We start from the raw sequence: 15,330 nt of genomic DNA on the forward strand, positions 1-15,330 counted from the left end.
GGCTCCAACACCCTCGCCCACCTGCAGGCTGTTCTGGGCAGTAAGGACAGACTGGAGAGAAAGAAGAGCTGGAGAATCTGAGGAGCCAGTAAGACCAAACAAGCGTGGCTACAGAATTAACAGCGCTCCTCCACACCAGAACCAACAGTGGAAGCCAACATTTAAATCAATTCTATAGACTTCTTGAAGATAACGGAAAACACGAAACCAACAAAACACACAGAGGATTTATATGCTGAATATCAAAACACTGATGTAAGAAAAAGTCAAAGGTCCACATAGGAGAAAAGAAACTGCATGGGTGCATGGTCTGGAGACCAAACACAGCAGAGGCCAGACTGCCCAGACTGATGAGTAGGTTCAGTGCAGCTCCCACCAGAACCCAGGCTTCCGCAAGCAGAGAAGCGTGTCCGTAGTCCATGTGAAAGGCGCTGGAACAGTAAGCAGTCTTGAATAGCTGAGCGCAGCAGCTGCCTGACAGGCACAGTGGTCGGCCGGGTGCCGGTGGGCAAGGCCAGTGTGGGTTGGCTAACATGCCCAGCGGCCTCAGCAACCACGCAGCTGAGGATGGACAGCCTTTCCGTGCATTGCTGGTGCTGTTGGGCATCCTCAGGCCAGAAGAGAACAGAACCTCCACCCAAGTCTCACACCTTGTATTAAAACTCAGAACAGACCACAGACTTACATGTAAAACTATACAGCTATACATGGAAGACTCTGCACCCTTGGTCCAGGCAGAGCTCTCAGACTTCACAACTAAAGCAGACCAGTCAAATTTAAGACTCTTGCTCTGGAAAGGCCCTGTGAGTATGACAGATAAGCTAAGACCGGGAGGGAGGATCTGCAAACCAAGGTCCCAACAAGGTACCTACCTCTCACCGCTCAAGGATGAGAACCAACAATCCAAGAAGAAATGGCAGAAGACAGCAGACACCCCGGAGGTGAGCAGACGGCAAAGCAGCACACGGAAGACGGGAAGACATTCACCATCACCGCCGAGGGGCCCGCCCACCACACCCCACCCTGCGAGGACAGAGGCCCAGCCCTCACTGCTAGTGGGGTGCCAAATGACAACAAAAAGGCCCCGAGTCCTGAGGAGTCAGTGTGGCAAGAACAACATGGCATGGGGGCCAGAGGCGGGCACACAGGCATGTCCATGCGGGAATCCCACAGGCGTCGGCCCCTCTTCCTGCTGCTCACAACCAGGCTCACGGGCTCCTCCCACCAGACTGAGGCCTTGGTGGACAGCATGGCCTGGCCTGGGCGACAGTTCCCCATACCGCCTTTTCCTGCCCCAAGGGCTCCTCCATTAATTTGCTCTACCAATTTTTTCCTCTCTCCCTAAGGCATCTTCTTCCCACTAACATCACTTTAACCTCCATCCAAATATCTACCCCCACTTTCTCAAGCATACAAAAAGGAAGAATGAGCCGGGCATGGTGGCACATGCTTGTAATCCCAATACTTGGGAGGCTGAGACAGGATCGCAGATTCATGGCTAGCCTCAACTACTTAGCGAGACTCTGTTTCAAAATAAAGAATAAAGAAAAAATAAGGCTGGGGGTGGGGGATAGCTCAGCAGTAGAATGCCTCTGGGTTCAACCCCAGTACCACAAAAAAAGGAGGAAAGCTGCACAGGACCACAAGGCCCTCGTGCCCAAACCACTGCTCCTGGCTGCCACACGAGGCCACAGTACCTCTAGGTCTCATGGATGTTCACAGCCCTGGGCCCATCTGCACCCCACCCCCGGCCCTGGCCCGCATGCCAGACTCCCGTGGGTCTCTTCCACACCTACACTGCCTGGCTGATGCTGAACACTGCACTGCTCCAACCACAATGCCCACGCTGTCCTCCAGGTGGAGCCCCATGTCCTTGGTACCAGCAGCTGCCCCACCCAGGGGCCTCAGCCCCTCCGTGGCTCCCAGGTATCTGCATACCATTGTCCAGTCAGCCCCCTGCAGCTCATGGGCCTCGCACACCCCTGCCTGATTCAGAACGCGACCCTCCACATGGGGCTGAGGTATGCTCAGGGTGGCCCCATATGTTTGGTGGGGAGAAGGGGAGGCCCCGGTGGGCAGAGGCAGCACCAGCACCTGAGCCTGCTTCCCAGAGCCGCAGGTCTACATAGGCTGCGTGGTGAATGACACAGCCTGACTGAGGGGCTCTGGCAGGCCCTGCGGAAGCTGGCAGACTGTTGTTTGTTTGGGGTGCCAGGGTAGGTTTTGCAAGCAGAGAAAACCAGCTCACTTGACCTATCTACAGGGTCTGAGGTCAAGATCACGTGAAAACATGGAGAGCCAGGATGGGCAGGAGAGCCTCCTCTGGGGCACAGCAAGCAGACGCATCCATTGACTTTTGCCAAATGCCTACGGTTTTGTTTTTGTTTTTTTGCAAAAACTTTCTCCAGTCTGCAGTTTGCTTTTCATTTTCTTATTGGTTTTCAATTTTGATGAAATTCACTTTATTGAGCCTTTTTGTATCCTCATTAGGAAATCTTTGCCTTACTCAAGATCACTAAGAGTTCTTCCAGAAGCGTTATAGTTTTACATTTTACCATCAGGTCTATGGTTTATTACCAAGTTACTTTTTAATAAGACTATCAGGAGGCTGGGAGTGGTGGTGCATGCTTTGTAATCCCCGTACTTAGGAGGCTGAAACAGGAGGATCGCAGGTTCAAAGCCAGCCTCAACAACTTAGCAAAGCCCTCTGCAACTTAGTGAGACCCTGTTTCCAAATAAGAAATAAAATCAGGCTGGAGGTTTAGCTCAGAGGTAAAATGCCTCTGGGTTTAATCCCTAGTGACACACACACACACACACACTCTCTCTCTCTCTCTCTCTCTCTCTCTCTCTCTCTCTCAGGTAAGAGCGGAGATGTTTTCATTTGCACGCGACCTGATGTGAGTGTAAGAGCGGAGATGTTTTCATTTGCACGCGACCTGATGTGAGTGTAAGAGATCACCATGCCCAGCAGCTGCACAGTCCTGGAGGCTGGAGTCCAAATCGGCCTCATTGGGCCGGCACCTAGGGGTGAGCAGGGCTCCTCCCTCTGGAGGCTCCTGAGAAAAGTGCTCCTTGTGGGGAGGAGGTCCTGCGCTGTCTCTCTGGCCTTTTCTCAGGCACGTCTGACCACAGCATGCGTGCATGTGTATGTGTCCATCACTGTTCAAATCTCACTCTTCACTGAACTTCCTGAGAGCCATGTGGATAATCCACTGGTCTATATTTGTGTGTCTACACCTGTACTCTTCTGTTTGGTGTGGATGACGCATATGTGCATATTTACCCCACAGTACACTTGGTATACCCAGCTTTTACCTGGCTACCATAAAGCCAGACACATGGACAGTCCCTTCATGCTCTGCTCCCTGCCTGTGACAGCTGTCCACCCAGGGAAGCTGTGTGGCGCCTCTCAGGGTGGCACCGAGCTGCCACTAAGGACAGGGGCAGGTCCCACGGGAGGTGCGCTCCACGGGTAGGCCTGTAACAAGGCCAAATGCTGCTGGCAGGGTCCCCGGCCTACCTGGCCTTCCCAGGGCCCTGGCCGGACATCTGAGCTGTGCACAGGTGACCTCTGCCATTCCTTGGAACAAACCATGCCTTCAGCAGAGGGCTGGGTCAGCACACTCAAAAAGCAGCAAAATAAGATAACATGATTTCCTTGAAGTAGGAAACACACGCATGCTACAACCTAGCAACGCAGTCCAGACTCTGAAGGCCAAGCAACGCACATTTAGAAACCTACGTGTGCCGTGTGAGCAACACGGAGGGCCAGGGCCTCCGCAGCGTCTGGGAGGGAAAGAGGTTAGAGCACACCCGCACTGCATCCCAGCAGGAGGGAAAGGGGTTAGAGCACACCCACACTGCATCCCAGCCATGCGGTGCTCTGGGCAAGTGCCCGCTGAAGATGAGGCAGGGTCCACATGTTGGCACCACCAGGATAGCCTGTGCCCTGTGCTGGCAGCCGTCAAGCCCCAGGGAGAGGAGAGCTCTGGGCTGGGCCTGTGACCTGGAACAGACACCTGCTGCAAGGACGGCAGGAGACACACTGGGTGCTCCGGGGGAGCCTGTGACCTCACGGGTTCCAAAAGCCTCAGCATGCAGCCACACGACGAACTGTTTGCTCTTGGGTCAAAGTTTGGGAAGAATGCAAGGTATTTACAGAGTAATAAGGTTATCTCTGTCGAGGTACTTAAGTACAATGGGGAAATTAGTCATTCTCAACATAACTCAAAGATCTACGTCCAGCCTCCCAAGACAGGACAAACTGGGCCCACAGGCCTTCTGAAAGGACATCGCTGGCCACACCAGCCCTGCCCACATGTATAACCTCCATCTAGCCAACAGGACGATTATAAAACAGCCTTACAATGAGGCCAAGCGGAAGACAGCTCTGGCTACAGAGGAAGGCAGGCCGGCCTGCAGCGCAGAGGCTACTCTGCCACGAGCAAACTTCTCACTTTGGCGGCTGTACAGAGGTGGTGTGAGGGTGCCTCTTTCTGGGAAACGAGTGCTGAGTACAAGTGGCATCCCACTTGCAGCTTACCTTCTGACTCTTTAAAACAGTGATATGTGCACCAGGGAGAGGAAGATCAACTTTGGGAGGTGTTTATGTCTTTTCAATTTTTTTTTTAATTTTATTTTATTGGTGCACTGTATTCATACATCATAGTGGGATACAAACTTTTGTAGACATACATGCACACATCGCCCAGTCAGCCCCCACCCGATCCCCACCCCATTCTCTCCCCATCCCTCCCTTCCATGCTTGGCTTAGTGGTTGACATCTAGTATTATAGCAATTTATCCAAAATTAAAAATGATAATCTCACATAACAGTTTCATTTGTCTGATACCAAGCTTTTGATGACTTAAAGATAACATTTCAATATTTCTTTTTGCTTTCTTTCTTACCAGAGAATATTTTTTTCTTTTTTTTAGGTGAAACTATCATATATTTATTTTTCAGAAAAAAATCTATCCTGATATGGAATATGGACTCTAGATACCCAAAACAATCTCGAAGCAAAAACAAAGCTAGAAGATGTATATTTTCTGATTTCAAACCATATAAAGCTACAATAATTGAAACAGTGTAGTACTGTTCTAAAGGCAGATATATAGACCATTGGAGTTAAATACAAGCCTAGAGCTAACTTCTTCCCTATATTGTCAAGTTATTTTTGACAAGGTTTCCACGAAGATTTGGTGGTGGAAATAATAATCTTTTAACTAAATATTGTTGAAAAATAATAATTACATGGAAAAGAATAAAATTGGACCCTTACCTAATCCCACATACAAGTATTAACTCAAACTAGATAAAAGACCTAAATATAAATCTTAAGACTATAAACTTTTAGGAGAAAATCTGGGTCATAAAACCTCACAACATTGAAGTTAGCAGTGATTTCTTGGATATGATTTCAATGGCACAGGCAACAGAAGAATATACAAACTCCCTAAAAAATAAAAGAAAATATTGTATATCCAAAGACAATGTAAACAGAGTTAAAAGTTACTAATAGAATTGGATAAAATATTTCCAAATGCTATATCTGAAGGTATATTAATATTCCAACTAGAAATCGTAAAAATTAACAACAATAAAGGCAAACAATACAATTTAGAGATAGGTAAAAGACTAACATAAATAATGAATCTCCACAGATAACCAATCTTAGTTGTCTGTTGGATGGAAACTCTTGTTTCTCTGGTTCTGGTGAGTGTTACCTATTTCTTCTTTGTAGTTAATCTCTTTGAGTATTTTCTCTAGCGCTGGTTTTGAAGACATAAATTCCTTCAGTTTCTGTTTGTCATGGAAGCTTCTTATTTCTCCATCTAATTTGATAGAAAGTTTTGCTGGATAGGAAATTTTTGGCTGGAAGTTGTTTTCTTTCAGAGTTTGGAATATGTTACTCCAAGCCCTTCTGGCTCTCATGACTTGGTTTGGGAAGTCTGGAGTGATTCTAATTGGTTTGCCTCTGAATGTCACTTGGCCCTTTGTTTTTGTTGCCTTTAAGATTCTCTGCTTGGCTTCCACATTGGTCATTTTGACAATTATATGGCGTGGGGATCCTCTTCTCCGATCCTGTCTAAAGGGAGTTCTATAAGTTTCCTGGATCTGTGTATCAACCTCTTGCTCTATATTTGGAAAATTTTCTGCTATTACTTCCTTGAAGAGATTGTTGATCCCTTTGATATCACTTTCTTTTCCCTCCTCTATTCCAATTATTCTTAGGTTAGCTCTCTTAAGATGGGCCCATATTTCTTCAATGTCAGATTCCTGCTGTTGGATATCTTTTTCTAGATTAGAAACTATGCATTCATTTTTGGATTGCTCATCTTCTAAGAGCGAGATTCTGTTCTCCATGTGGTCTAATCGGTTGTTTGTGCTTTGAATTGAGGCCTTTACTTCATTAATTGCATCCTTTATCTCTTTTTGGCTCTCTCTGAGTTCTTTTCGAAGCACCTCTATTATTTCTACAGTTATTTTCCTGATTTGATCTTCTAGAAATCTCTGATTTTCTGTTTTATCAGGTTCTGATGTTGTGGGGTTGTGCACATTCATTACTTCAGTGTTATTCCTCTTTCCCATGATTTCGGAGGTTTGTGCCTTCTCTGGGTTCTTCCCTTGGGTCACTATGGCTTCACTTAAGGTGCTCTGGATCTCGAGTCTGTATTATCTCAGACCCTACTACTCCTTTACTGGGTTGTATCATAGAGTCTCCGACCCAGGAAGTCGATAGAGGCTGCTTTAAACTATAGGGGGTGCCAGGTTGCACGCTCTCCTATGGTGTGATATCTCTGCCACCACCACTCCCTCACTGGTTCAAGTCCCAGGAGGCACAATACTGGGATTTTTCCTCTGTGGCCCGCAATTTGACTCACTGTTCTTGAGTACGTAGATGTAGCTGTACTGGACTCGGTGAATTCACTGCTGCTGCCGCCGCCGGTGGCAATATGGCGCCTCTGCCACGCCCTCGGCCATGAGGCTGGCGTATTTTTTCTTCTCTGGTTTTGATTTTCACTCTGAATCCCTGCAGCGTGTGCTGAGCTCAGCCACTGGGAGCTTTAAATGCTGTCTGCGCTGAAAGATCCCGCCTGGCTGTTCCGCATCGGCTCACCTCGGCTTGCTGTAGCCGTCCGCTGAGTTCGCCGCTGCTGCCGGCAGTATGGCGCTGCTGCCGCGTCCTCGGGCGCGTGTGTCTCCTCTGTGGCCCTGCGCTCTGTTCTCAGTCCGCTTTCTCTCTGGAGCCTGGTGGTTTTTTTGTTTTTCTGATGATGGTGTTTTCTGGCTATGAAAGGCGCTCTTTTTGTGGTAATGGAGATTGGTTGTTAGCGGGACTCTTAAGCCCCGCTTTTCTCGGTCGCCATCTTCCCGGAAGTCCTCAATTTTTTTTTTTTTTTTTTTTTTTTTTGGCGGGTCTAGGGATGGAACCCAGGGGCATTCGACCTCCGGGCTACAACCTCCACCCTGTTTTATTATTCTTTATTTTGAAACCAGGTCTCACTAAGTTGCAGAGGGCCGCACTAAGTAGCTGAGGCTGTCCGCAAACCACGATCCTCCGGTCTCAGCCTCCCGAATGCTGGGATTACAAGCGTGTGCCACCAAGCCCGGCTCTTTTAAAATATTTCACAAACACATTAATCTGTTCTATTTACTCTAGATTCTCTTTCCCCTAATTAAAAGCTTTTTCTGGAAAACAGACTTGCATCATTTGTTGTTTAGCTTTGACATCAATATTTGTGAATTATTTTAAAATATGTATAAACTCAGCTGAATCCATATGCAAATATTTGATTGCACATAATTCATTTAAAATTAACTTTGAAGAGTTAATTTTATGGGAATGCAGAAAAGTTTGGTAATGCACACATAGTTCTTAAAGTCCACACACCATTTCAGGCAGACAGGCTTCGAAGCCCACTGGCTCACAGGCCTTTACAGAAGAACCAACCACAGATGCTGAGACATCTGCACTTGACCAAGGAAGCAGGACTGATGGCTTTCTGTTAAGCAAAAATTGGGGGAAAACAAAGCAACAAAACAAAGCAAAACTCCACCTGAAGTACAGACTAACCATATTCAATGGTACAACTAAACAGTGACAATTTCCCTAGTTTCAGACATAAACGTCTTTTTTAACGAGTAATCTGTGTGTGTGTGTGTGTGTGTGTGTGTGTGTGTGTGTGTTAGTGGGGATTGAACTCAGGGGCATTCTACCTCCAAGCTACACCCCCGGCCCTATTTTTTATTTTTTATTTTGAAATACGGTCTCACTAAGTTGTGGAGGGCCTCAGAGCTTAGGCTGGTTGTGAACCTGCGATCCGTGAGTAATCTTTTAAGTAGTGCCGATTTCATAGCTGGGTGTGGTGGCACACGCTTGTAATTCCAGTACTTGCAAGGCTGAGACAGGAGGATCACAGTTTTGCAGCCAGCCTCAGCAACTTAATGAGGTCCTCTGCAACTTAGACCCTTTTCAAAGTAAAAAACGAAACAGGGCTGGGGGTGTAGCTCAGAGGCAGAATGCCCCAGGGTTTCATTCCTAGTTCCACAAATAAACAAACACACAAACAAACAGAGCAGACATCAACACAGAAGAACAATTATTTAAAAGAATAAACTAATTCATTAAGATTCTTAATATCAGGCGAAAAAGTTTTCTTATTTTCAAAGCAAGACTTCTGTAGGTGATTGTTAAACCACATTGACTGAAATGTGTGTAGAATTTTAAACACCTCTCACTTCCTAACTTTAGAACACTGAAATGGGGAGCAATCTTAGGTTACATTTCATTCTAAGTTACTTTATCGTAGGTTATAAGACTGTTTATTCTGAAATCTACAAAGCAATAAAGACAGCAATGCAGATGCTGTTGGAATTGTTTACATTTTACTCAGTGGTTCTCCCTGCTCATTCTTTTTAGTAGCACTCACACCAATGCTGGCTGAGGAGGACAGCTCCCACAGCAGGCCACAGGGTCAGGCACGACCCGCACCCCCAGTCTACAGCCCTGTCGGTTCTTATCAGCCACCTCACCCTCCTTGTTGCTTAGGTGTTTCCTCCTCTCTGGGGACTTCACTGTCTCCATATATGACAACAGGTAAAAGAATGAAGAGAAGGAAAGGAGAGGGACAAAGACAGGGAGAAGAGGAAGGAGAGAGAGGGGGGGAGGAAGAGGGAGGGAGGGAGGGGAGCAAGGAGATCTGCTAGGCCAGAACTTCAGACTTCGTTTCTGACAGATATCTTGTTAAGAGTATTTCCATCAAAATACTTTAATGCACATGAACATGATGCAGAAATACACCACTGTTCTGCCTACTTCCCCAGGCTGGGCTCTCCAGATGAGGTCTAGCCTGGCAGGCGCACAGGGAGGAACCGCGCTTGCACAGCACAGAACACTGGGCAGATCCTGATGAAGAACTGCACTTTCCTTCATCCGCACAGTGAGGAGTTCCTCCTCCTACCCCCGGATGAAGAGCTAAGAAAACAGTCCTACTGCAGAATGAATGACATCCACGCATGCCTGGGCGACCACCACCAAGCCCACAAGCCCCCCAGCACCTATCAACACAGGGTCCTGGCCCACCTGGTAATGTTCCACCTTGCATACTTAAGCTCTAAACTCCTCTCTGTCCCCTGAGCACCTTGGAGTGTGCCAGCCACAGGTTACAGAAGCCACCCGTACCTCAGTTTCACATACACATAGTCTCAGCAAAAAAATACATTGCTGTCAAGTAACCTATGTAGACCAGGTCAATGGCCAGCTCGGCTACAACGACTTGTAAAGTCCATGACCTGGGCTCACATCACCCCATCCCTTGGGCTATTTCCAAGCTCTAGCTCTGCAAGCCAGCAGGCATGATGATCTTTCTTAAAGACTGCTTCTTTCTTCAAAACTAAGCATCTTATGAGCCCTGTGGAAATCAAGAGGAAGGAAGAGTGACAGCTAGGACTGCAGACAGAGACGCTGTGATAGACATTCGCCCACGAGGCCTGCAGGGGCACAGGTCAATGGAGCCGCAGAAGAGTCACCACTACTCCTCCCAGGAGCTCTGCACAAAGGCCGCCTTCACAACCTCAACATCACCCACCAAGAGCAAGCCAGTGATCAGGGCCAGCAGCAGCTTAGCAACACGTGCCAGGGACGGAGACTGCGCATCACACAGACCCAGGGCTGGGGCTGGCTTTCCCCAAGCAGAGTTTATGTCTGGGCGGCCTGGACACCTGCAGATGCCTCAGGCAGCCCTCCACGAATGCAGCCCCACACTGACACCCAGGTTCCTAATCAGTCTGCCAGGCTGATTGGTGATTCAAGAGCCCCAGGTCCTGCTGGTGTGGGGAGACTCGTGAGGAGGGAAGACAAGCTCATGAACAGATTCCTCCCAGGTTCACATATGACCTGAGGGCAGGTCAAATTCTCCTCAGGCAGCTGTCTGTACAAGCGTATGTAACTTAAACACTCCCCCAGGATCAACACACAACCCACCTACAAACGTGCAATGTAAATGTCACCAAATGCTTGGTCTCCCCTATCTGATCTTAAGAACTTGAGATTTCGAAAAAAAACTCCAAGGGCTGTTGAGATAAACCAGTTGTAAAATAGCCGTAAGTGTGACTCGGATTTGTTCAGTACAAGTTAAAACATTTGGGCTATCAAGCAGGAATACTGATGTCCTCATCTTTCGGTTTAACCCTCATGCTTAGCCACTGATGAGGGAGGTACAGTCATGGCTACACTGACTGATGAGACAGAAAAACGCAGGCAAATCTTTCCAGATGAAGTACCGCAGCTCGGGGTCCCGAGAGGAAGCAGGACAGCTCTTCAGTGGCCAAGGAAGATGGCTACTGTCCAACTGACTGATGAGACAGACAGAAAAACGCAGGCAAATTTTTCCAGATGAAGTACCGCAGCTCGGGGTCCCGAGAGGAAGCAGGACAGCTCTTCAGTGGCCAAGGAAGATGGCTACTGTCCAACATCTTAGGATGGATCCCGTTGGCTTGTTTTTGGTGCTGGTAGTTGAACCCAGGGCCATTCTTCTCTGAGCTACACCCCCAGACCTATTTTTGTTTTATTTTGAAACAGGGTCTCACTAAATTGCTGAGGCTGGCCTCAAACCTGAGATCTTCCTACTTTACCCTCTAAGTATGGGATTACAGGCATATGCTACCATGCCTAGCCAGGATGGAGTTCTTCTACCTACCATTCTCTACTTAATCACACACACACACACACACACACACACACACACACACACACACACATCTTAGAAAGACTTCCAACTTCAGATAGACCTCACAGAAAATTTGGGACAAGAAATGTTTTAGATTGGGGAGTTTTTCAGATATGGAAATATTTGCATGGACTTTAAACACTGAACATTCCTACCCTGAAAATCTGAAATCCTGAACACTCCAAAGTTTGAAACTTTTTGAGCATTATGTTAGCACTCAAAAAGTTTTGGGTTTTGGAGCATTTTTGGCTTCTGATTTTAGGGTAAAGAACATTCAACCTGTACAATTAAGTTATGGGGAAAGGACTAGGAAGCTGAAATTTGTGAATTGCATGAATTCACTGTGGATGAACTGTAGATGAAGAATTACAGTTGTGCTCTACCTGCAGCTCTCCAGACAGAGACCAGCAAAAACACCATAATCCACACAGCAGAACACTGCTGGGTCAAGGGTGGTAGGTGTAACTCACTGGAGAATTATCCTGTACAGAGTCTCTGTCATCTAGTGACTTAACCTAGTGATTTTCAAACTATGTTCCACAAAAGTACGGCAGGCATTTGGGGGATGCCAGACTGCATCCCCCAAGAGCCTGGCAGCTCCAGTGAGAGCAAACTCCGCACTGAATCATGCCTCCACACACCTGCGAGATTCAAGTGAACATGGCACCTCAAAGCTGGGAAGCTTATTTCAAAGAAATGATTAAAACTGCCAGAGGAAACACAAACAGGGTTTCAGACTAATACTTCTGCTAACTGCTGTCCCAGACCTACCACCCTGTCAGCTCCACACCTGCAGGCACACAGGAACACCACTGGAAATGAGAATGTCACATGATCACGATGCTCCCTGGGGCCACTCACCAAAACCCCACATGCAAATTTATATGAATATGGGAAAAGGTAAAGAAGTGCCTTAAAGTTCCAAGTAACACGCCCGTGGCTTTCTCTACAGCAGGATTCGTCCACCATCCACAGCGTGGCGGAGCAGAGGCCAGTGAGCCAGCCCTCTCCACCTGGGACATCTTCAGGGCCACCTAGATGTATCATCTGAGGAGTAGCAAGGCAGCTCTCCAGTCTCTCAAAGCCCAGTGATCAACTGCCACTAAAAGGTACCCAAGATCTCAAACATCAAAAAGAAGAAAACTACCAGCTGCTGGGAACTAGCCATCAAACTAAGTGTTTAGCTGACTGCTTAACCCAACACACTGGGCGGGCTCGGCTCATTAGAAAAGCGACTCCAACGTGGATTTTCTACACTAAGTAGCTAACTGACCAGGTTGCTTACTTGTTTGGGCCTCAGTGGCCCTCTGTACAACCAGAGAGAGAAAATGACATGAAAAGGGCTCTTTGATTCTGGGGTCTGGCCTTTTAGCAACTCCCTGACAGAGGCTAAGTGCTAATGAGGACCCATGTGAAGGTGAGGTGACTTTTCTGATGTGCTAACTCAGGCCCACCAACCCACAGTCCTGTTCTCTAAAAGCCCTGCAGACAGCTCCCTCAGAGCAAGGCCCTGAAACAGCACATGTCCTGCCTGCAGGCCTCCCCTCTCCACCCCAGCACTCTGGGCAGGAGTGGGCACAAAGCCACCCAAAGCCTAAGTGTCCCAGCTTCATCTGCAAAGGTACACGCCAGGGCACTGCCACGTGGGGTGCGGAGCCAGGGAGGGCAGTGAATCCGAATGCTCTGGGTCTGCAATAAGAAAAAACAGCACTGTCCACATCATCTTATGCAGAGCCAGGGGACAGCATATACTCAACAAAATCAGGGCGGTGCCAGCCAAAGGGAGGGAAGCCATGAAAGGCAGACAGGTGGGCAGCCACAGACAGGGGGCTGCCCTTTCAGGAGGGAAGCTCTCACACCCAAACCACCCGGGCAGGCGCCTCACCTCTCCCAGCAATTGGTTCCTTACAATTAGAACCCCAGAGCCCATGTGCATACACACGTGCCTGTAAGTCAGAACTCTTAGAACCCAACACTGGCATATCCAGCCATAAACTAGACACTCGGCGTTCAAACACTATAAAAATGAACACATCCCTTTATGAAGGAAGAGGCAGGCATTACGGCTATGGAGTCCAGGCATAATGACATTCTACCCTGTCACTCGGACACAACCTGGATTCTGCCCTTCCCTAGTTCCTTATGATGCGCAACCACCAGGTTTTACAACCGCGTTTCACAGTTTACAAGAGTTTAAAGACGTGCACACGCCCCACAGCCTCTGTCTCAACAACAAGTCTAGAACCTGCCTGAGTAGTCCTGTATTTACAACCACCCAGGTTGTCCTAACTTATAAAGGTGGAGCCCATCTACTAGGGAAGAAAAGGAATGCATGCAGTTGTTCCCACAAAGGGAACTAGTTTGGGTCGCTAACAATCTCATTTTTAAGCTCAAGTGCCTCCGAGTGGGTGGGGTCACGGCGGCGACCACCCCCCCAGCTTGGGCAGGAGGCGAAGCTCCTGGCCTCCCTCCCCGCGTCCTCGCCCCGCGCAGCCTCGCGGCTGCAGGCCCCCCCGCCCCGCCGGCTCGGGGACTCACCCGGGGGCCGCCACCTGGCCGGGCTGCACGCACAGCTCGCGCACCACGCCCGCGCGCTCCGACCTCAGCCTGCGCTCGGCCCGCGCGCCCCGCACGCAGCCCCCCGCGGCGGTGCGAGCAGGGGCGGGCCCGGCGGGCGGCGCGGAGGCGGCGGCCTCGCACAGGGCCAGCACCGAGCCGATGCGCACGGTCGTGCCGGCCGCCACCCTCCACTCGAGCAGGCGCAGCGGCACGGTGCCCGGGCAGCGCACCTCGGCCACGGCCGCCGTCGGGGCGCCTTCGGCGGGAGCGCGGGCCGCGGGCGGCGCCGCCATGGCAGCGGCAGTAGGGCGGCAGGCGCTCAGGGCGCGGCGCCCACCGCGGAGGCGGCGAGCTGCGATTCCCGCTCAGGCACCGGCTTCACCCGCCGCCCGGTGCGCCCACTTCCGGGAGGCGCGCTGACGTCACTGTGCGTGCGCGCGCGCATGCGCGCTCGGCCCGCGCTGAGGCGACCCGGACTGCTGTCACTCCACTCCGCTCGGCTTGCGCAGTGCGAGTCCAACATCGCGAGACTACAGGTCCCGGCATGCAGCGCGGGCCCGGCCGGAACTGTCGCGCTCCGGGAGCCCGCTGTCTCGAAACTACGGGTCGGGCGGGCGGCCACGCGCCTCTGAGCCCGCGCCGGAGGCCTCGAGTCCCGTCGCGCTGCCCGGCCCCGGGCCCGAAGCAAGGCCGGCGGCCGCTGTCCCCGGCCACGGCGCACTGCGAGCCCCGGCGTCTCGAGGTTGGCCGCGTCCTGCCACTCCCGCCGCGCGCTGCGAGCCCGCGTGGCGCCCTCCCGCCCCGGCCGGCCTACCCGCGTCTGGACTCGGAGCTGGCGGAGGCGCTTGGCACTCGACGTCATGGAGAATTCGGGACGGCTCACTCACATAATCTACAAAGAGCAGTCAGATGATCCCGGGAGGGCAGAGGAGGATGCCTCACAGCCGGGGGAGGCAGAGACCCTGGCCCCAGCACAGGCGGTCGGGTGGGCTCACAGGCCTGCCCTGCAGCGTGACCAGCGAGCAGGGCAGGGGTCTGCCCAGAGCGTCCTCCGCTAAACCAGCTCCGCACCCAGAATGAGTGCTGCCAAGGGCTCCGGAGGGTCCGCTTTTATAGATTACAAAAGAAGAACAAAGAGGTTATAACAAACGGGTCGCTGCGATTTCATTGGTCTCTGGGACCAGCACAGGTGTCATTCATAGTCCTGGGTTACTTCCGCAGCCCAGGTAAGAAATTGCAGTAAGCGAAACAAGGTGCTCTTCAGGTTACTTACTACCCAGGTGCCCCTGGTGGATCTACGATGAAGCTGTTAAAGGTTTATATCATGAGTCTTTGGGATCTTGGAGGATGTGACAGCTGTCCCTCAATCCCTGTCCGTCAAGCCTGATACAAATCTACAGATCCCCCTTCTTTTATTTATACTTTCACAGATGTCATCAAACAAATAGACTGAAGAAAAGAATCTTTGCTGTATTGGAAAAAGGAAGATAGCTATTTTTCAGAAAGCAAAGCCACAGACAGGAAAGTTACCAG

At 50.0% G+C, this 15,330-nt stretch overlaps 1 protein-coding gene across 1 annotated transcript in view; it reads right to left on the reverse strand.

Moving 5' to 3' along the window:
• The window catches only part of CTDP1 (CTD phosphatase subunit 1), a gene marked incomplete at both ends in the record, with an annotated part of 56,296 nt that extends 42,206 nt beyond the window's left edge, over positions 1 to 14,090 (reverse strand). Inside the window, one exon of the mRNA XM_080714814.1 lies at positions 13,777 to 14,090. Coding sequence (XP_080570940.1) covers positions 13,777 to 14,090 — 314 coding nt within the window. The remainder of the gene's footprint in view (positions 1 to 13,776) is intronic.
• Between the last annotated feature and the right edge of the window lie 1,240 nt (positions 14,091 to 15,330).

This window comes from Muscardinus avellanarius (genome assembly GCF_963383645.1).
Source record: "Muscardinus avellanarius genome assembly, chromosome: 17".
Lineage (NCBI taxonomy): Eukaryota > Metazoa > Chordata > Mammalia > Rodentia > Gliridae > Muscardinus > Muscardinus avellanarius.